General features: G+C 38.9%; 1 protein-coding gene across 1 annotated transcript in view; it reads left to right on the forward strand.

Annotated features, from left to right (window-relative positions):
- The window catches only part of Ppm1a (protein phosphatase, Mg2+/Mn2+ dependent 1A), a 35,391-nt gene extending 18,695 nt beyond the window's left edge, over positions 1 to 16,696 (forward strand). The window contains exons 2-6 of the mRNA XM_051195983.1: positions 5,385 to 6,238; positions 8,276 to 8,393; positions 12,623 to 12,731; positions 14,842 to 14,899; positions 15,729 to 16,696. Of these exons, the coding sequence (XP_051051940.1) occupies positions 5,405 to 6,238; positions 8,276 to 8,393; positions 12,623 to 12,731; positions 14,842 to 14,899; positions 15,729 to 15,758 (1,149 nt within the window). The 5' untranslated portion in view covers positions 5,385 to 5,404 and the 3' untranslated portion in view covers positions 15,759 to 16,696. The remainder of the gene's footprint in view (positions 1 to 5,384; positions 6,239 to 8,275; positions 8,394 to 12,622; positions 12,732 to 14,841; positions 14,900 to 15,728) is intronic.
- The last annotated feature ends 4,364 nt before the right edge of the window (positions 16,697 to 21,060 follow it).

The following is a 21,060-nucleotide window of genomic DNA, read 5'->3' on the forward strand; positions in this document are numbered from 1 at the left end:
GTGCCTGATGTGTGTGTTTTCTAACTCTTGCAGACCTGGATCCTACAGGATTACTTTCCTATCTCAAACTCCCAGTTTAATCATACCTGCAAACACCATTTTTTCCTCAACTCCAAAATTAGGTAGCATAGGACTAAGGCCTGGTAATTTCAGGAGCCATTATTTAGCCCATAAATAGGTATCATTTTGTTTTGCTGCTTTGACATGAGATGGCCATGTGGACTCAAAATTAGACTACAATGTCAGATTTTAGTGCTGCCAATTAGAATCTAGTGCTATTGTTCTCCATGGAGAGTATTGGTGTTCAGACACTGGTGGGAAGTGATAGAATGAGCTCTGCCTAGCTACTAGGAGCTGTAAAGACACTGGGGATGTTTGCTGGGGGAGGGGCTAACAAGTCCTGATGAGCAGAGTTTATTAGTGTTGGCAGTCTACACTTTTTAGGTTTTTTGTTTTTCTTTACAAATTAATCTTTCTGTAGTAAAATAATATCACAATGTAAGAAACAACAGGTGTTTGTTGAGACAGGGTTTCTCTGTGTAGTTCTGGCTGTCCTAGAACCCATTCTATATACTATTGTAAACCAAGCCGATCTCAAACTCAAATCTGCCTCTAACTCCTGAGTGCTGGGATTAAAGCCAGTACTGATAAGTGTGCCACCAAGCCTAGATAATCTTCCTTTTTTCCCCCCCTTGGTTTTTCGAGACAGGGTTTCTCTGTGGCTTTGGAGGCTGTCCTATAACTAGCTCTTGTAAACCAGGCTGGTCTCTAACTCAAGAGCTCTGTCTGCCTCTGCCTCCCAAGTGCTGGGGTTAAAGCCATGTGTTGCCACCGCCTGGCTAAGCCTTAATAATTTTATGGTGGTGCATGCTGTTGATATACTGAGCCCTAAAGATATGAGGTATTTCCTTGGTATTTTAAAATGATTGAGCAATTTTCTTCTTTTTAAATTATGATTTTGCTTTTCTGGATGTATTAACAGTTTAGGGGCTGGAGAGATGGCTTAATAGTTAGGAGTACTAGTGCTCTTCCAGGGGACTTGAGTTCTATTTCAGTATCCACGTAGTAGTTCTCACATGATGCGGAGACAGACATGCAGGGGGAAACACTCAACACAAAATCACAAAATAAAAATAAATGTAATAAATGGTTTAATTTTTAAAAATTGCAGCTTGGAGTAGTGCCAGCATGCGTGCAAAATAAAAAGTTGATATTGTGCACTGATAACAATGGTAGCTTAGAGATTAAGGTTTGATAGAAAAAAAACTAGATGTTTTCAAATATTTAAGAAGCATATTCGGCAAGACTTGATGGAAGAGCTTAAGGGGGCAGCTTGTGGATGAAGGCCTAGGAAGAAGCCTGGAGAAAGAATGCCAGTGCTTAATGGCTGGGGAGAGGAGAGTGAGCCTGTAGAATAGCTCTTAACAAACTATGGCAAGGGAAATTTTGTTAAAAGGAGACTTGTGGAATTGCTGGGAACACAAGACTAAGGGCGGGAAAACGTGCAAGCAGGGTGGGTGCCGAGCGGCTCTGCGCAAATGCAAAGTGCAGTGAGGAAATGGGCAAAAAATGAGAAGCGGTGAGTGCCTTCTCAGGTCCGCTTTGGCGGCAAAGATCGATCTCCTTTGCCATAAAGAAGAGGCAAATGTCCCAAAGCTGTGGTGAGTCCACCTGGTTAGGCAAGGGACCCTGCCTGTTGGTGAAGGTGGGGGAGGGGAGCGGCGTCTGCTGCCTGGGTGAAACCCAGGTCCCGTGAAAATCCTAATCCCGCTTCTGACACCAGATATTGCGGTTAAATAAGGATCAGGATAAACAAATAGCAGTCAAGTTGTTTCCATGTTTGCTGTTACAGTTCAGAGGTCAACAGTAAACTATATGATAAAGCTTGTTAAAATTACTATTCAGTGTGATTCTTAGTGGATTAAACCTCATAACTAGTAGATTATATTAGCTTTGCATTGCATAGTGAAAGGCATAAACTGCTGAGGGATTAGGGATGTAGTTTGCTATAGACTGTATCATACAACTGGGCTGGGTTCCTAGCATTACAGGAAAAAGCAGGCAGTGGTTGACCTTTAATGAATGGATTTTCAACTTAGAGGTTCCTTTCATTTTAAAGGACTCAAAATGTATACCACAGCACTTTGTTTTGAAATTGAGATCAGCTGTTAATACTTGTGATGAGGTCCAGTATGTACTCTAGTTGGTATAAGACTCAGAAAACTAAGACTCAGAAAACTAAGTGAAACTTTCATAACCAAACACACACGCTCACACGCACACTTCTGTTCATCTAATAATTAAACTAAATAAAATACTGATTAGTCATCCACATAAGCAAGAGGTCTATCTAAACAGTACTTATATTAGTAAAGACTTTCTAACATTATAGTTACATAATCAGCATCATTTTTTTATGTAGCTTGTAGTTGACTACTTCACTAGGTTTTTATAAATTATTCAGACTAAATAGGTGAAATTTCTGAAATTGCCTATTTTAGTTTTGAGGTTTAATTTATTTTGTAATTTCATATGTGTATCTGGTAAATAAGTCCTGGATTTATTTCTAAAGGGGAGAGCAAGGTCTCTGTTACACAAAGTGAAAAATCTAGTATGTTGTTTGAGGAATATAATAGTGATTAAATAGTGCCCTTTTGCTCAGCGCCGCCACCATTCTTACCAGGCTGTCTGTGACCGATCTGCAGTATTATTCAGAAGTTCATTGCACAGTGGGGAAATTGAGGGAAGCTAGATAGGCATCAGGTGTATTAATCATAACTCATATACGCAGCTGGCTAGTCAGCCTAGCTAAAGCAGGTCACGTCTAGATGAGGCAGCTTGCTGTTGGCCTTTAGTGGGTAACTCAATGGCTCTGTTTCTTCTTTGTTAAGGTGGGGATACGATAATGCCAATATTGGCATAATGATTAAAGACATTAATCCATTCATAAAATTTCTGAATAGTGCTTACCTGATACCCCTTTTATACATGCACCCAGTCAGTGTGAGTTGTTACTTGTGAGCCAGTAATTATTCACTAATACCTTCTCCAGTTGTTGAGAGGTGAGGATGTGGGCTATAGGTTAGTTTTTAAAAGCGTATCATGTGGTTTTAAAACATGCCTTGGTTTGGCTTCTGTTGGTCTTCTCAGTAGAGGTAACCGTTGGAAGAGTCGAATACACTATAGCTAGAGGAAACATTGTTCCTCAAGTTCCCCTTGTCTTTTTAATACAGCCAAACTCCCATGTTGGACTTCTTCCTGAAGCCATACTGTCTGTTTTCCTTCACAGAGAAAAACCAATGATACGATACGATATGACATATAGTATTGAGTTTCTGCTGTTAAGTCTGAGTGCTGAGGGTACACCAGTGGATAAAGTCCCTGTGCTCATGGAGTTTGCAGTCACTGCCCTTAAGCTGGCTGCTGCCCTCATTTTATATGCTGTAACTGTGTATGTATATAATTTCTGCATTACTCAAGATACTGCCTTTTGTTGGGGAAAATGTGTGATAGAATTGAATATCTGTTGTTAAATACTATCTATTGTACCTTTTAATAAGCAAGTTTTTGTCTTCTAATAAGCAGTGTTTGTCATTTATACCTCCTAGTAATGGCCACTGTACACATTTTCTTCAGCAGATGGGACAGTTTCTTTAAGATGACTGGCTTATTTCAAGTTGTCTAACTGGCTACAGTTAGAGTCATGGTGTACTTGAGCTTGTTAATACAAGTGAACATCTGAGACAGAAACTTGGAGGAATAGTATATACCTTACCTTTGTTGCCTTACACCAACTTTTTAAGACACAGGTCAGTCACAAGCACAAAGGTGGCCCCTTTGCCTGGGCATTGCCTGCCACTGATAACGCTGCTCTGGAATGGTCATTAGGACCAGTGTTTACATGCATTGCATCTTCAGCTTTGGTCTTCGTAGGATAACTGAGAGTTTTCTCTTTTCCTCACTCTTCCCAACTTCTGACATTGTTAGGCGGGTGAGAAGTGACATTTTTTAATTGCCTCCCCCGTTAGAAAGAAGGAGAGCCAGTTTAAACCTAGCAGGTCTAACTACATAAAGTAAGTTCTTAGTGCTTGATATTGAAGAAGTCTTAGAGGACTCTGTGGTTCCTGATCTTTCTTGTTGGTTTATCTGAAATAAACTTCAACTTGAATTTCACTCCCCTCCTCACCCCTGCCACCTTCAAGTGGTTATGTCTAGTGTAATCACATTCTGAGCTGACTTTTCTCTTTGGCTCAGATCTGTTGGTGTCTCCCCTGCCCCCCCCCCCTTCTTTGGAGAATGAGACAGAGTCTCTGTTATGTAGTCAGGGTTGTCCTGGAACTCTTCTCACAGAGATCCAGCTGCCTGCCTCGGTTAGGGTTATAGACATGAGCTGCCATATCTTGCTTTGCCTCATCTTTTACACATTATGTATTTCATGATTTTTTTTCCCTTTGATTTGCAACTTTGGTATTCCTTATAATCACGTAGGAATTTTTAATCTTTTGAGTTTTTCAGGTCTGTGTGTACACATGTGCCACTGGGCTTGGTGAAAGTCTGTGTGAAGGAGGGGTTTTGTTGACTTTTCTCTCCTTGTGCATCAGTTGATCAGCAAAAGAAAAAGAGAGGTGTGTGGGAATTGCTGCAAAACAATATTCTGCATTTCCTCCTAAGGAGTTTTCTATACCCTTTCTCTCTGAAATATCATTCCTGGTATCTTTAGTCCCCTAGTACCAGAACTTCACCTTCCCCCTCCTTTCTCTAGTCAGTAGTCTCTTCTACTTTAAGATTTTCTTTAGCTTGTGAGCTAGCCTAAGTCTTGACCCACTGTGTCTGCCTTTGTGAGACAGGTGATTCCAGCTAAGGATAGCATGACCTGCACAAGGCACTGAAAATGTGGAATAGTATGAGTAATCTTTGTTTTTACAGAGGTTTCTAGTTGTAGAAACAAAGCTAAATAGCTTGGAACCAAACTCAACATTCCTGAATACTCAGCTAAGGTTCCTGAAGTAGTAGATACTTGTATGTCCTGTGAATGAATTTTTTTAAATTGACAAGATATGAGGAGTGCACCCTGAAATCTTGCCTAGTTCGTGTAAGTTAATTAGTGGTCACTGTTGGGCTTCCTTGGTATCACAGAGAGGCAAACAAGCTCTTCTTTTCCTGATGACTTAGTTCCCCTTGCTGCTTGTCTAGTTGAACTGTACGTGGTCAGCCTTTCCCTTTCCTGTTAATGTCTGCATTCCAAGTCAGCAGAACAGTGCTTATGGCTATAGCATATGAGTTTCTACAATTTTCTTGCATCTCATAGGTGTTTCAAAAAGACTGTTGAATGTGTGCTTTGTTCAAAGACAGGTACTGACTTTCTTATTTCTCTTCCTTTGCAGACCTAGAGGATCAAGTCATAATGGGAGCATTTTTAGACAAGCCAAAGATGGAAAAGCATAATGCCCAGGGGCAGGGGAATGGGTTGCGATATGGCCTAAGCAGCATGCAAGGTTGGCGAGTTGAAATGGAGGATGCACATACAGCTGTGATCGGTTTGCCAAGTGGACTTGAGACATGGTCATTCTTTGCTGTATATGATGGGCATGCTGGTTCTCAGGTTGCCAAATACTGCTGTGAGCATTTGTTAGATCACATCACCAATAACCAGGATTTTAAAGGCTCTGCAGGAGCACCTTCTGTGGAAAATGTAAAGAATGGGATCAGAACAGGTTTTCTTGAGATCGATGAACACATGAGAGTTATGTCAGAGAAGAAACACGGTGCAGATAGAAGTGGGTCAACAGCTGTGGGGGTCTTAATTTCTCCCCAACATACTTACTTCATTAACTGTGGAGACTCCAGAGGTTTGCTTTGTCGAAACAGGAAAGTTCACTTCTTCACACAAGACCACAAACCAAGTAACCCGCTGGAAAAAGAGCGGATCCAGAATGCAGGGGGCTCTGTGATGATTCAGCGTGTCAATGGCTCTCTGGCTGTGTCAAGGGCCCTTGGGGATTTCGATTACAAATGTGTCCATGGAAAAGGTCCCACAGAGCAGCTTGTCTCGCCAGAGCCGGAAGTCCACGATATTGAAAGGTCTGAAGAGGATGATCAGTTCATTATTCTTGCATGTGATGGTATCTGGGATGTCATGGGAAACGAAGAGCTCTGTGACTTTGTGAGATCCAGACTCGAAGTCACTGACGACCTTGAGAAAGTTTGCAATGAAGTAGTCGACACCTGTTTGTATAAGGTAGCTAGACATTTTCTTTTTCGATTCTTTATGCCATGAATTACTGTTCTTTGTGGAGTCTGCAGATATCAAAAATAGGTTTTTGACACAATTACAGGATACAGTTACTAACTGTGAAAATAGAGGGACACTTTAGAAGTTAGTATGAGCTGTATCTCAATGCTTGGTCTTTAACCATGAGTGTGTAAGCTTAGTACAATAGAAGAGTATCAGAGATAAAAAGGTTCTATGGAGTACATGAGAAAGAAGGTGGAAAGGTTTCAAGCCTTGTATTTATCTGTAAGCTCTGGAAATGCTTGGAACACTAGTTCTGTGAGTCTGTAGCATCAGTACAACAGGGTTCAGTGAGTGTTGGGTATGGTGCAATACAAAAGCTTTGGATGTGGAGTCAGAAGGCTTGGTGTGAGACCCTGTGGCTAGAGGTAAGCTTTAATTTCATTGTTACATAAAAGAACAGAGAGGACCCTGTCTAGTAGGGCTGTGGGGAGGATCAAATGGGATTGTGTACATAGATAAATAAGCTAGCTGAGCTCTTTATTTTACAGATAAGGAAGCTGAAGCCAGAGACGGTTCTGTGGACTTAAGATTCAAACAGACCTGGGATCAACCTCTGACTATTATAAAATATAGATGATACCTAACTTATGAGACTATTAAGGGTTTACATTAGTGAGCATGTGGGGGGGTGAGAGAGTGTATGTGTGCACACACACGTGTGCTTGCTCTAATCTGATAGATAATATATGTTTGATACATGCTGCTAGCTTTCCTGGAGAACTCAGAACCCACTTCTACAATACACAACTGTAGTCACAGCATGCAGGCTAGGAAATCTGGGTCCTTGGCTTAGTTAGCATGGGTGTTGTCTGTGCCATACTGTTCCATTTTGTCAGTAATGCTTGTTGACTTACTATTTGAAAACAAACATTTATGTATCCACGTATTCAGCTCAATGTAAAATCTTAATTCTATTAGACGTGAAGTCTGTGTGACGTTCAGCATGTATATGTTACAGAGCAACAGAGTCCGGTAGTTGCTGTGAGTTTCTGAATATGGGAGAATGGAACAACATTGCCTGTGCTCAATTGTTCCATTTAGTGCACATGTAGTCAGCCTCATTGCTAGGGCCACTATCTATATACATGCATTCATTCATACATACATACATACATACATACATACATACTTACTTACTACTGGAGAACTAGGCACTATTGGCTAAATAAAACCTTGGTGAATCGTAAGATTCGGATTTTAATAAATTATTCAAATTATACTTTATTTTCCTGTGTTCTGTTTTGAAATGATTCAGTAACTTAGCATTTGCCACATTTTATAATTTTTCTCATAAGAGTCTTTGATATTAAGCTGTTTGATGAATTATTTACTGTTTAAGATCATTTTTCCCATATAGCTGAATTAAATACTAAAAGTAAAAAAGTGTAGGAAGGCTGTCAATTCAAGTGTTCTACTTACAGCAATTTGAATAATTTGAATTTGCTTCCTAAGTTAAATCAATGTTTATTATATCGGTTACATAATACATAATATAAAAGTATAAACTTCATCTAGTTTTCCTTCTGAGTGCATATTTCTACTTCAGAAACAAATGAATTAACCCCACAATGTGTTGTAACTGAAGTATAAATTTGAAATGGACAGTAAAGATTAGCACTGACACACTGTGTCATATTATGGCATGTGTAGCTGTGTGATATTAATGTCTGGTGACTTCTAGGAAAGTGGCCACAAGAAAATATTTAGGAAAAGTTTTGTTTTATAGGCTCTTTACCAGTAGTTCTCACAGAGAATCACATAATCTGTAATGATTTTTTTTCTTCTGGAATGCTGCTTATAATAATTATTATGTGTCGGCAACTGCCCCCCCCCATATACCTGTCTACTTTTTTTTCTTAAAAATAACATTTTTATAAGAAATAATGTAGGTATAATTGGTATAGTTATAAAGACTCTCAAGGTTTTTAAAAAAATAGAAGGAAAACCACAAAAAAAAATTTTTGACCTTTTTGTCCACAGGGAAGTCGAGACAACATGAGTGTGATTTTGATCTGTTTTCCCAATGCACCGAAAGTCTCAGCGGAAGCTGTGAAGAAGGAGGCAGAGCTGGACAAGTACCTGGAATGCAGAGTAGAAGGTGGATCATTTAACAAAAATAAGTAGCTTTATTTAAAAACCAAAACCTTCCACACAGAGTCTAATATTTTAGAGTTTAGTTCTTTACATACTTTTAATATCGAGTATTTACCGTGTAGAAATTGAAAGGACATTTTGTGGTAAGCATTTAGATGTGTGCCCCAGGCACCATGTCAGGTTAGAAATAACCAGTATGGCCTTATGCCTGTGGTTAGGAAACTTGTGTTTTGAATGATTACAGTGTGGCCCTACAATCCTTGCTGAACTCAAGGGCATGAGTAACTTTATGTCAGGAAACCCCAGTTTGTCCTGCATTTTGAGTATGTTATCTTCTGTGAAAAGTTATGTGCATTAACTTAAAATCTCTGGAACATTTTGTTTATTTACCTGTGTTTGGTTGTTTTGGGGTGGGTGGTTTTGTGTGGTTTTTTGTTTTGTTTCCTTTCTTGTTTTTGATAACTTGAAGGTCAAATGGTTAATAACAACTGTCACATTCCACAGCTTTTTTGTTTTTCTCTTTTTGAGACAGAGTTTCTCTGTGTAGCCCAGGCTGTCCTGGAACTTGCTCTGTAGACCAGGCTGGCCTCAAGAGATCCTCCTGCCTCTGCCTCCTGAGTGCTGGGATTAAAGGTGTGGGCCACAGCTGCCCAGCTCATCTCACAGCTTTTACAATTTAGTTTTCAGCTCCCTCCTAAGCCATAAGCGCTTTCACTTTACAACACAGACTTGGCGGGAATTTACTCTCAAATGGGAGGAAGAAAGTTGTCTGGAACTGTAGGAGTGTGGGGCTGAGATTTCTGCAGGTTATTGTAGAACAAATGGAGGGTGTTTGCACCTCAAAAAAAATGTGATGCTTTTGAATATTGGAAGAAATTAATCTTGTTGGTGGAATGGGTAGGTTGGTTGTGGAACTGGGGAACAAATCTAAGGTCTGTTGCACAATAGGTAAGTGTTTGGCTTGAGCCACACTGCAGCCCTTACACGGGCTCTGAAGCTAAGTGTAAAGCATAAGTATTGTCTTTGAAGATACTACCGTTCACTGTCACTGTGTGCAGACCCTGTAAACAGAAACAATTCAGTGTAAAAGTGCATTTTGGTCTCCTGAATCATAATTGACATGCATCATAATTGAGCTAACACACTATTGCATCCCATTGTGTCTTCATTATTAAAATTAGTGTGCATCTTAATTTTATTTTCTCCCTTTTTATTGCTTGGTATCATTTGTAATCTGACTATTAGACTCATGCTTGGTTTTTGGTTGTTGGTGTATCTAGAGACTTGAGGTTTTGTTATTACCCTCCCTCCCCTGATGGTAATGTCTGTTTGTATTGTTTAGTATTTCATTCATTGAGTGTACTAGTTAATGCATTTTCCTCCCCATTTTCAAGGGTCTTGTAATTTATCACATTTTAAGTTATTTCAATATGTTATTTGTAGATAAAACAGTAACGTTAAAAGTACTTAGAATGTTACAGAGTGATTGTTCTAAATTACTGATTAGTAGAAAAATATGAAACAAACAAACAAACTATATATGGGGTAAGTTAATGTTGATGTTTTGGCACTTTAACCTGGGCATACATTTTACTGATATAAAGAAATAGTAAGTACCTTAGTATTTTAACTGTGGAATGGGGTCCAATTTTGAAATGAATTGTTATTTTTCACTTCAGTGTCCCTTAAGTTTTTGGTGGAATTATCAAATATTCACTACATATAATTTTATAGTTTTATATTTCATATGATCAAGTGACAGTTGCCACCTGTACAGAGTTTACACTAGTAGTCATATTTTTGCTATGTTCAATGTTATACCATGCAATTAGAGGTAATATGTCATAAATTAAGTGTGGTATTTTTAGATCTGATGAGATGCAACTAGAGAGAAAATCATGTTAGCTAAAGCTGCTGCTATTTAAAGGCATAGAAGGGATGTATGTTTGCATTGTAAATATGTATGTCTTAAGTGAAGAAGTACACAGTTTCTAAAACAGGCACCAAATACCTTTTTCTTTCTTTAAATATGTGCTTTGACTAAATTGCTGTGACCTACTAAGCCTCATTTTATTTGCTTTCAACATTTTTAGCTTCTGTGTCTACAACAGTGAAAGGACAAAGCTCTTCAACCCTTCCCTTCTCCCTGTGTGCTCACCTTTCCTGAGGGGAGAGGAGGCCATGAAAAGATGGCTGCTAGTTGCTCTTATTATGGTCCTTAGGCAATTTAAGATGATACTCACCTGTGAGTGACCTTCCCATGGCTGCTCCTGGAAGGAACTGAGAATTCCTTAAGGAAGACGGGAAGGATCAGAGTGTGTTTGTGTCTGTGTTTATGAAACAGGATTCTTGACATTTCTATTCATTGTTTTGTTTTTTGAGACAGGGTTTCTCTGTGTGTAGCCTTGGCTGTCCTGGAACTCACTCTGTAGACCAGGCTGGGCTCGAAATCACAGAGATCCACCTTCCTCTGCCTCATGAGTGCTGGGAGCTGGGATTAAAGACTTATGCCACCAACACCCGGCTAAAAGAACTAAAAAAAAAAAAAAAAAAAAAATTAAATTCAGGGCTTTTCTAGAAGCTGAAGGAAGCAGGGACAGATAGTATAATTGTTCGGTTTAAATGATTGTCCCACATCTACTAAGAGATCTAATTGTGTCTAAAGCTTTTATTATTCTGAAAAGAATTTACTTTCCTGTATTCTTCACAATTAAGATATCATAACTTATATCTTAATGAAGATGTAAAGTACATCAAATACAGTGGGCGTTTTTTTTTTATTAGGACCGAAACCATCATTGGTTGAATTTATCATCAGTGTTCATTTCTCCTGTATCCAGAACTCTAACCAGATGATTGTATTGCCTTAGTAGACACTGTGTTGTGTTACGCTTTTAGATTGTGAACTTATGTAGCATAGGTAAGCATCAAATCCCTTTATTTTTGTATAGTAGATTTTCAGCACTAGAACCATGTAGAAAATCAATATGCCAAAATGTTAAAGATTATACAATAAAGGAACTTGGCAAATCAAATCTGAGATCCTTGCTTTTTGTTCAGATTTAAGACTACTTTATTTTGTTAATTTTTTTTTTTAAAGAAGAAGGCATAATGTAATAGATGGAAAGTTTGGCCTTAATTTTAGAAGGATACTTTTGAAGCATTTAAAGAGATTTTATGGGAAGCGATGTCTGTCTTAATGTGTACCTTTAATGATGGAGTAACATTTTGAGGCTCAATGGAAAATTACGTTTTTATGTGATCATTTTCTGAAGGGTTTACAGATGGAGAACTAGAATGATAATTTCTTGCTCTGGTGGCAAATAAAACCATTTCTTTTAAATATTAAGAAACAAAATGTTGCAAGTGCCTTGGGCTGGAATTTGCACTGCGTAAATATGCCGTGTCTCCAAATGACATCTTGTACTTAGTTTAGAGTTGGGATAAGGGTCTTTGTTCACAGCCTGGATGGTTTCTGATAAGAACAACTGCTGCTGACCCCCTCTCTGCCCTTAGGGGAACCTGACGTAAAACTAATCATTTTAAATGCAGCTGTACAGTTACTAAGTCTTTTTGCTCTTAATTTTTTTGTCATGAAATTTAGACCTTTTCATTTAAAGCTTGCTTAAATAACAAATGAAAGGGGGCTGTGTGTATCTATATATCATTTAAAGATAGCTTAGAGGGGAAATTGATAATGCAGTGATGCTCAAGTATATAATTAATTAATTTATGCTACTTAAGCCCCGTTGCCACTATACAAATATAGGTTAAAATGATAAGAACTATTATATCTTCAACAAATTGCCTTATAATTAAAGGTTCTTTTTTAAGTCTTGAGTTTTTTATTTATTTATTTTTATATGTGTGATGTATTTTACAGGGTAAAGTCCAGAAAACCTGTATCCAGTGTAAGGACAGGAGTTGATCTCAACAGTAACTAGTCAACATCTTAAAGGAATCATTTCAGTACACCTTGATTGTGTAACACATAAAGTTAACATGAATTTCTTTCTTTTCACATTTTTATCTTGTTTTCGTTCATTGAAGTTGATATTTTGTGTCTTTTTCTGCATCTCTTGAGCTTAAAAATTTTGAAGATCAGTGATTTTTAGAAAATCTCAGGTGTAATAAAAGTAAATATTGTCTGTAATAACTTAAGATACCTTTGTTTCAGTGTTTTGAAAGTTAAGTTTTGATAACACTTACAAAAAAAGTACTTCTGATTCCCAGAAATCATAAAGAAGCAGGGGGAAGGCGTTCCTGACTTAGTCCACGTGATGCGCACGTTAGCGAGTGAGAACATCCCCAGCCTCCCACCAGGGGGTGAATTGGCAAGCAAGTGAGTATGTTCTGCAGTCTCTTGGCCTTCATCTATATATGTAACTCTGCATTTACTCCTAATGTCCATGTCATGTTTTCACTGTTAGAAAATGTGGGATCAGTATTTGTCACTATTTATAATTGTACTAGGGGTTGTCCCTAGTTGAAGCTTGGTAACATTGATTTCCTCCAAGAATAAATGAGATAATACAGTGAAAGATTATTTAAAATAAAATAATGTGACACTACAATATCTGAGTAGCTATAGTAATGTAATATTGGTGGGTTTTGTTTCTGTTGATCCTTGTATAACTTAACTCTCTAAAGATTGTCTTCAGTCTGGGCAATTTTCTGCATGTCTGTATTTTCCAGGATTTGGTTGTTTATTGTTGGTTGGTGTTTGGTGACAGAAAGGATAGACATTTTCTTTGCCTTTCCTCCCTTTTCTATTGCTTAACAGAACCATACTAATTTGTGTTAGATATTAAGATTATATCTGTAGTTAACATATACATTGTACAGTTCAAGTGGTTTGTTGTTGTTTGGGGTTTTGTTTGCTTGCTTGTTTGTTTTTTTGAGACAGGATTTCCCTGGGTAACCCTGGCTGTCCTGGAACTCACTCTGGCTTAGACCATGCTGGCCTCAAGCTCACAGAGATCCTTGCCTTCCTAGTTCTAGAGCTAAAGATGTGCACCACCACTGCCAGGCTTCCAGTATTTTTATTATTAAATTCAGTGCTTTGACATACAAAGGAATATTGTGATCATTTTTTTTTAATCTTCCATAGTTTGCACTTGTCAGTATTTTTACTCTTTGTGATCATTTCACCAGGAATTCTAAAAGCTCATGTTGGAACTTGTATTTTTTAAAACTTTTCATATGACTGCGAAAGAAATTGCTGAAGAATACTGAAGAATAAACTCTTTGCTGTTAAGGATTAAACAGATCTCTCTCTCTCTCCCCCCCCCCCCCCATTTTTTTTTTTTTTAATTTATTTTTTTGAGACATGATCTCCTTGCATAGCTCGGGCTCTTCTGACTCAATAACATTGCTTGCCTCAACTGTTCAGTGCTGGGGATAGGCCTGTACCACCACACATGGCCAGACTTTAAAATAAAATAGTTATTCAAAAACTAATTCCTGTATTTATATGTCATGGAAATATTCAGTGTTTTAGTTTTTTGTAGAAGTTTTTTGAAGGGATACCAAGAAAAGCAAAGACCATATGTATGCTGGATTATTCTACTGTACCATGTTAAAGTTGCTTCTATTTGGAAACTATGGTACCATTCTTAATTACTGTATCTTTAGATCGGTATTACTGCTGATCACTTGTTGCCTTTTAAGCCAGCTTAAATAGAAGTAGGACCATAAACTGTGTGTGTGTGTGTGTGTGTGTGTGTGTGTGTGTGTGTGTGTGTACATGTGTATGTGTGTCAGTGCATATGCTTGGAGGCCAGAGATTACATAAGGCAGATAATGTCTCCCTCTGTTGCTCTCCACCTTATCTTTGAGTTTGGGTCTCCCTATGCCCAGAGCTCACTAGCTAGCTGCCCAGTAAGCTCCAGGGACGCACTTGTTTCTGCTTCTCCAGTGCTGAATTTACAGACGTAGGCCACCGTGTGGGTGTTGGGTCCCAATCAAAATCTGTGCTTGTGCAGGAGACACTTCACCAGCTGAGCTGCTAAATCCCTAGGTTGGGTTTCTTGAAAGGTGGTTTTTGGTGTTTTAATTTTGTAAAAGTCTCTGGCCCCAAGCCTGGTGGCCTGCCTTTGATCCCCAGAACCCATAAGCAGAAGTAGAGAACCTCTGACCTCCATACATATGTGCACACAGTAAATAAGTTTAAAAATCAACCACTGGCTGGCTTGTTAAATAAATCAGCTGTGACTTTTGCTCTAATGTTATCTAGGTCAGTGGAATGTTACATTGATTTCATTTTAGAAAAACTGTACCTCTGCTGTAGCATTAGGACACAGATAACTTAAAGCTTAAAGACAGGCTTGGTGCTGGCAGGAATGTATCTGAAGTGTCAGATGGTTTTTGAAGTTTTAATGAATCCCAGGCTGGGGTTCTTGGCCTGGGCTTACTTTATAAAGGGTTAACTTTCTTCGTTTTTTAACATTTAGGCGGAATGTAATTGAAGCCGTTTACAATAGACTGAATCCTTACAAAAACGATGACACTGTGAGTAGTGTTTTCCTCCCTCTGCTTTCCCTTTTCCTCTTGTCAATGCACATCCTGCCCTGTGGGTCTGTTCTCTTACACACAGCCTGAGCAAGTGCTTTCAATTCTCCTTGCTCTGGTCTCGGCAAACAGCAGAGTCCCAGTGACTGGGGAGTAATTGTGGTGAGTGGTGGCCTCTCTCTCGCAAAAGAAAGTCTCTTTTTAACCCTCTACAGTCACCTTGAGAAGACCTGCCTTCACCATTTTTAATTAGGTTAGGGATCTCTTTCTTCAGAATTCAGAATGCTCATTGTGAAGTGGTTTTTTGCTTGCAGATGTCTTTGCCACAGACCTGAGGCCAAGCCTACACTAACACTCTAGAAAGGTCCCTTTCTGCAATGACACAGACTCTTGCAGATGTCATCACTGTGTGCAGCTCTCATGTACCTGTGTGCTGTATTGTGCTCTCTTAATCCTCTTTACTCCCACAATGCAATAAGCTAAATGCAGTTAAAATAAGTTAGGTAAAGCTTTTTAGTAATTTTGTTGGATTAATGATAAATTTATTCATCCTCATAGTAAAATCATTCAAATATTTTTCCAAACCAAGGATTTGTTTGTTTGTGGAAAGTTTTGGTGGGTGGGGCTAGACCAAAGGACTTTTTTTTTTTAAACAAAACAGATTAAATATTAATGTTTCATGTAGAAACATACATATTTTAAAACCAACTAAGTTCTAGAAGTCAGTATATTATAAAACCTTGTGTTCCTGCATTATCCAGAAAGTGGTACATTTCAGCATCTTGAATATTTAGTTTAATGCCTTGTTTTGTCTGTTTTCCTCGTAAAGGATTCTACATCAACTGATGACATGTGGTAAAGCCGATCATCTAGCCATGGATTCACCTTCGCCTCCAAAGGAGAATACAGCTCAAGCTTGCCGAACCTGTCTACGTCCATCATTGACTTCAAGGAAGGGGTACGGCATGGGTGAGGGACTACACCAGAGAGCTTCAGCGGTGGACAGCTAGCCCAGAACGGATTTCTTTTTTAACTGTAAAATTGAGACTTATGTAAACGTGATTTCAAACCGTAATTCATGTTGTAAATCAGACTCCAGCAATTTTTGTTGTATGATTTTGGTTTTTTGTAAAGTGTAATTGTCCTTGTACAAAGTGCTCATATTTAATTATGAACTGCTTTAAAATCACTATCAATGATAAAGGAAATGTTTGGCTTGTTGTGTGACACAACAGATATAGTCATGCTGTGTTTGGACTTGGGGTTGGGATAGGGAAAGCAGCAGCCACATAGCTAGATGCTCGTGTACACATGATTATGAAGAATCCCAAAATCTACAAAGCTGAACATCCAGGGAGTTATGGAAAACTGTCTTTGTGTTCTGGCGAGGGATTGGCTTGTCAGTGCAGCCACTCCTTCTTACCTGTCTCTAGGGTGCCCTCTCCTTGCAGCCGAGAGTATTGCAGGTGATACCGTATATTCACGAGGGACTGGCTTGTCAGTGCAGCCACTCCTTCTTACCTGTCTCTAGGGTGCCCTCTCCTTGCAGCCGAGAGTATTGCAGGTGATACCGTATATTCACGAGAGTATCAATTTTGGGCTAAAATGCCTTGATTCTTTGCACCTCTTTATGAGCCCTTACATTCAGTTACTAACTGGTAAGCAGCAGCTTCCTACACAGTAGGAGACTGCCATATTTTTTTTCCTCCTATCATGATTGGCTGGGCCTGCTGCTGTTCCTAGTAAGATATTCTGAATTCCATTTTATCAATAAAGCTTGGTTTAACAAACAAGAAATTTAATCATGTACGCGTAGTTCCTCTTACCCCGGCTTTCAAAACCCCGTACTTTTATTGTAAATGGGCCATTCCTCCTAGGGAAAGGTGTTAGTCTCCTTAAATTGGATGATGGTGTTACCCCAGGTGCAGATGGATCAAAAGATCAGAGTCTGTGTTGTCCTCACCTGTTGTTCAAATGAGTTTCTTTCAGGCTGCTTACTTCTCAGTAAGATGTGCATCGGCTTGAATTTACCTACTGTTAATTAAAAGAATTGTCAAAGTTTGGCAATCCTAACACTATGATCGATGTGTGTGTGTTGAATGTGTGTTTGCCTGTAACTTTTAATTGACCCACGTCTTTAGAATCTAAGAGGTTAAGATGTATTTGTGATTTGAAATAATAGCATGTTGATAATATTTAGCTGTTGGCCTTTAAAAATAAATTTCAAAGCTTAAGGAATTGTAGATATAAAACAACTAATTTAATTTAGGCTTAAACCCCTGATGAAGCATGTAAGAGTAAGTTTCACAGTCTGTCACATTACAAAGACCACTGTTGTGTACCCGTCTGTATTTTTGTCTCTTTAGGTTGAGTGCTGTATTTATCAACATGCCATTGACTCGGTTAGCAGTCAGATTCCCCACTAGGAAACAGTTCAAATACGTTAAATACAACGTCACAGCTTTATGTACAACAGTTAGTATAATACATTCTGTTCTTTTTGTTTTTTCCCAAACGTTGAAATAGGCATGTTTGTATATACAGCCTTAAAACCACTGTAACGCTAAGGGCATAGTAGGAAAGTACTGCGAAGTGTCTCAGATTTCAGTAGCTACAATACCAGCGGACTCTTGATTATCCCTCTTGTGAGGTGACTAAATGTAACTTATTTGTATTTAATTTATATCTTAATCCAGCATGAATGAAGAAAAGCTGAAATACTAATTATATTTAGAAATTCATAACAGCCACAATTACAGAACCAATTCCAAACTTAACAATAAATGCTTAATGTCTAAATCTGTGGGAGAGTTGGAAGTATGGTAATGTTCTAAGCGGTGACTTGCATTTCGTGAAAATCAGTGCTGCTAGCACAGACTGGGCGCTAGGCTGATGACTGAAGCCGAGATCCTGACAGGTGACCTGGGTCTTCATTTTTAGAAGTAACCTGGAAGACTTTAGTTTTGAAAATTTCAAAACCCCGGTATGGTCTCATTTGAAATTAAAGCTTACATGGTGGAGAGCTCTGTGTCAAACGGCAGCAGCTTAGTTAAGTAACACTTGTTTGAGATAGTCTCAACAGAGAAGGAAATGGGAATGCTCCTCTGTTGAGGTTGTTAGTTCTGAGGGCTGGGGTAAGAAGTTCTGGGGTCTCAGAAGGCTGGGTCTCTACACTGTTAATAGGTGTCATTTTGCATTGTAACCACAGGAAGGAAGGGTATGCCTTTTATGTAAGAGCAGGTTATGCCTACTTCCTGCGCAGATGGCCGTGGTGGAAGCCAGCAGCACTGTTTTGGAGGGGGATGTTCATGCCTGCATGATACCCTTCATTCTTCATCGCTGTCCACTTTCCTGCTAATTAACATCTCAGGACAAATGCCTCAAAAATGTGTATGTGTGGTTTCCATGTTTTGTTTTTTACGTGGAGGGGATAGTTCTTGTGATGGTAACGTAACACGCAAAGTATACGTTCATGTCAGTTGAAAATTTCAGTTCTGCATAGCAAACTTTTCATAACTTAAAAAGTTTCTAGTAAGCCAGCACATGCCTTTAATCCTAGCACTTGGGAGGCAAAAGTATGGTCTACAGAGTGAGTTCCAGGACAGATAGGGTACACAAAGAAATCCTGTCTCAATGCCCCCCCCCAGTGTTTTTCATCTTACTTTTTTAACACGCAATCATAAAAATACAATAAGCCATGCATGGTGGTGCACACCTCTAATTCCAGCACTCTGGAGGTTGTGGCAGATGGATCTCGGAGTTTGAGGCCAGTGTGGTCTGCATAGCTCCAGGACAGCTAGGGCTACACAGTGAGACCCTGTCTCATCCAATTTTCACTTTCTTGTGGAATATCCTGGGACTGATAGCAAAAGACATTTCAATGATCAGATTAAACTGTAAAAACCAAAGTGGTTACTTCTCAAAACATCTTAAGTTACTGTGCTTTTTTTGACTCTAGGTAACTAAACAGCTGTTCCAGCTGCTTAACTTTTTATCTCACATAGTGTTAGGAACTTGGGGTGGAAGCCAGGTGTGGGGGCACCACCTGTGGTTTAGCACGTGGGAGCCTGGGGCAGGAGAATTATTGCTCGGGGTAAGACTAAACTACTATAAATTGACACTCTGTCTGGGAAAAAAAAATTTTTTTAAAGAAATTAAAGAATTCTGAGTTATGTGATACAAATAGTTTAAATTACAATCCTGCCTACAATCCCATGCATTTGAACATGGCCACAAAGTGTTAAGTGTTACCAAAATGCTGTTCTAGGTTAAGCCCCTGGGGAATGTAAGCAGATGAAGTAGGTCCTTGTTCTCAGGGAGTTCATGTTTGGGCAGGATTTAGAAGCCAGTGTATATTATAAGTGGATCATTCATATAAAGAAAATACATTGCCCACCCCCTTTTTACCTAGTACTTTCTTCAACAAAGTAGGTCACCACCTGGAAGAATTAGTTGCTATTCCCTTACTCCCCAAAATTGATTTTCTTCTCTCCAAATGTTGAAATTATTCAGTAGAAGATTATGGTCAACATAAGAGTAAATTGGACTGCCAAGTACAGAACACTTGGATATGTGTAAGAAATGGCCTTGACTTTCCCTACTAGTGACAGGAGGTTAGAAGCAAGTAATGGATGTCCTGGAGTTCTCTAACCCCCATGATACAGGTGGGACCTAAGGTTAGGGGCTCCTGTAGAGTCTACCTTACATAAAACTGTGGTCTTCATGTTACAGCACCAGCGGTTATGTAAAATTGTTGTGCTCTCTAATGTGTGTTAGTTAGCATCTCAGAGTAGCCATACTTACACCTGTCCTTACTGTACAAATTAAACTGGGAATTTAATATGGATTCTCAAAAGACTGAAGAATTGGTTTTGTTGCAGCTTTTAATTTCATGTCATACTTCTAGTTCAAACTTTGCTAATTTTACAGTATAGAATTTGGTATCCAAAAAGATGTAAATATTTTAGCATGTACATGTTTCTCATTTGAGGTTTTTGTTTGGAGGGACCTCCAAGGATGTTATATATCCTCACATATTCTGGTGAGATAATGAGATGACTGTTTTAAATTTACTAGTCTTCTAGAATTTTGTTTGGAAGTATTTAATTTTAGAATCCTGATTTTACTTTATACCCTACAATAATGTGCTGTGTGTGTTTGTTTCCAGTTGTTTTAAATTATCTATTATTTCCATTTGTGCTTTAAATATTTAAGAACGTGTTTTTCTATTGTGTAATACTGTATCACATTGGTCAGTAACTCAGCGAACGTCATCGCTGATAGAATGCAATGTGACCAACATTGGCTTTGCTGTATTGTCAAATAAGCATTTTCCATTTAGGGGCAACTCAACACAAATACTTTCCTTTTTATCTAGTATTCAGCTGCTGGCTTCTGCTTTTCTTCCTATCCATTTAAACAGCATGGTGGAGTGTTAGAAAAACTCAAATGGAGCCGGGCATGGTGGTCCAAGTGTTAATCCCAGCATTTGGGAGGCTGGGATAATTGGGTCTCCATGAGTTCAAGGCCAACCTGGTCTACAGAACAAGTTCTAGGACAGCCAGGGCTACACAGAGAAACCCTGTCTCAGCTTTGCGCCCCCACCCCCAAAAGAGAAAACCTCAAGTGGTATTCAAGTTGCAGTTGCTTTTACAAAACGGGGAAAGTTGAAATAACAATAAATGACCATCTTCCTTATTCTTCATGAAATATCACCCCCCCCCCCGCTTCCTCGCCCTCCATGTTGGTGCCCCCCCCACACACACACACACACGCACATACTTCTGAAATAGAAAGGCCAATTCTATTCTCCTGAACAAGAAAAGCCATGTATTACCTCATCAAGGCCAATTAATACTTTATTATACTGGGTTGAAAGCAAGAAAACTCAGGATGTGGGATAGTGGGGGAGGGCACTATGATTGCTTTGGGCCTGGCTGTCATTGTTCCAGAGCTGAGTGTCATAGAAGTCAGCCAGAGACAACCAAGTTTGCTTTTCTGATCTACTGATCCAACACAAGCAACTGAGAAACAAACTCCTTTGCTCCAAATCCCAATTTCTACTGGCTGCCTTCTCATTAAACACAGTGTTTAGGATAATTGTTTGTTTTATATAGTCCTAACTAATGAAAGACTGTTGAGTAATATTTGTGTTTGTATGG

The sequence above is a fragment of the Phodopus roborovskii genome, unplaced genomic scaffold (assembly GCF_943737965.1).
Source record: "Phodopus roborovskii unplaced genomic scaffold, PHOROB, whole genome shotgun sequence".
Classification (NCBI taxonomy): domain Eukaryota; kingdom Metazoa; phylum Chordata; class Mammalia; order Rodentia; family Cricetidae; genus Phodopus; species Phodopus roborovskii.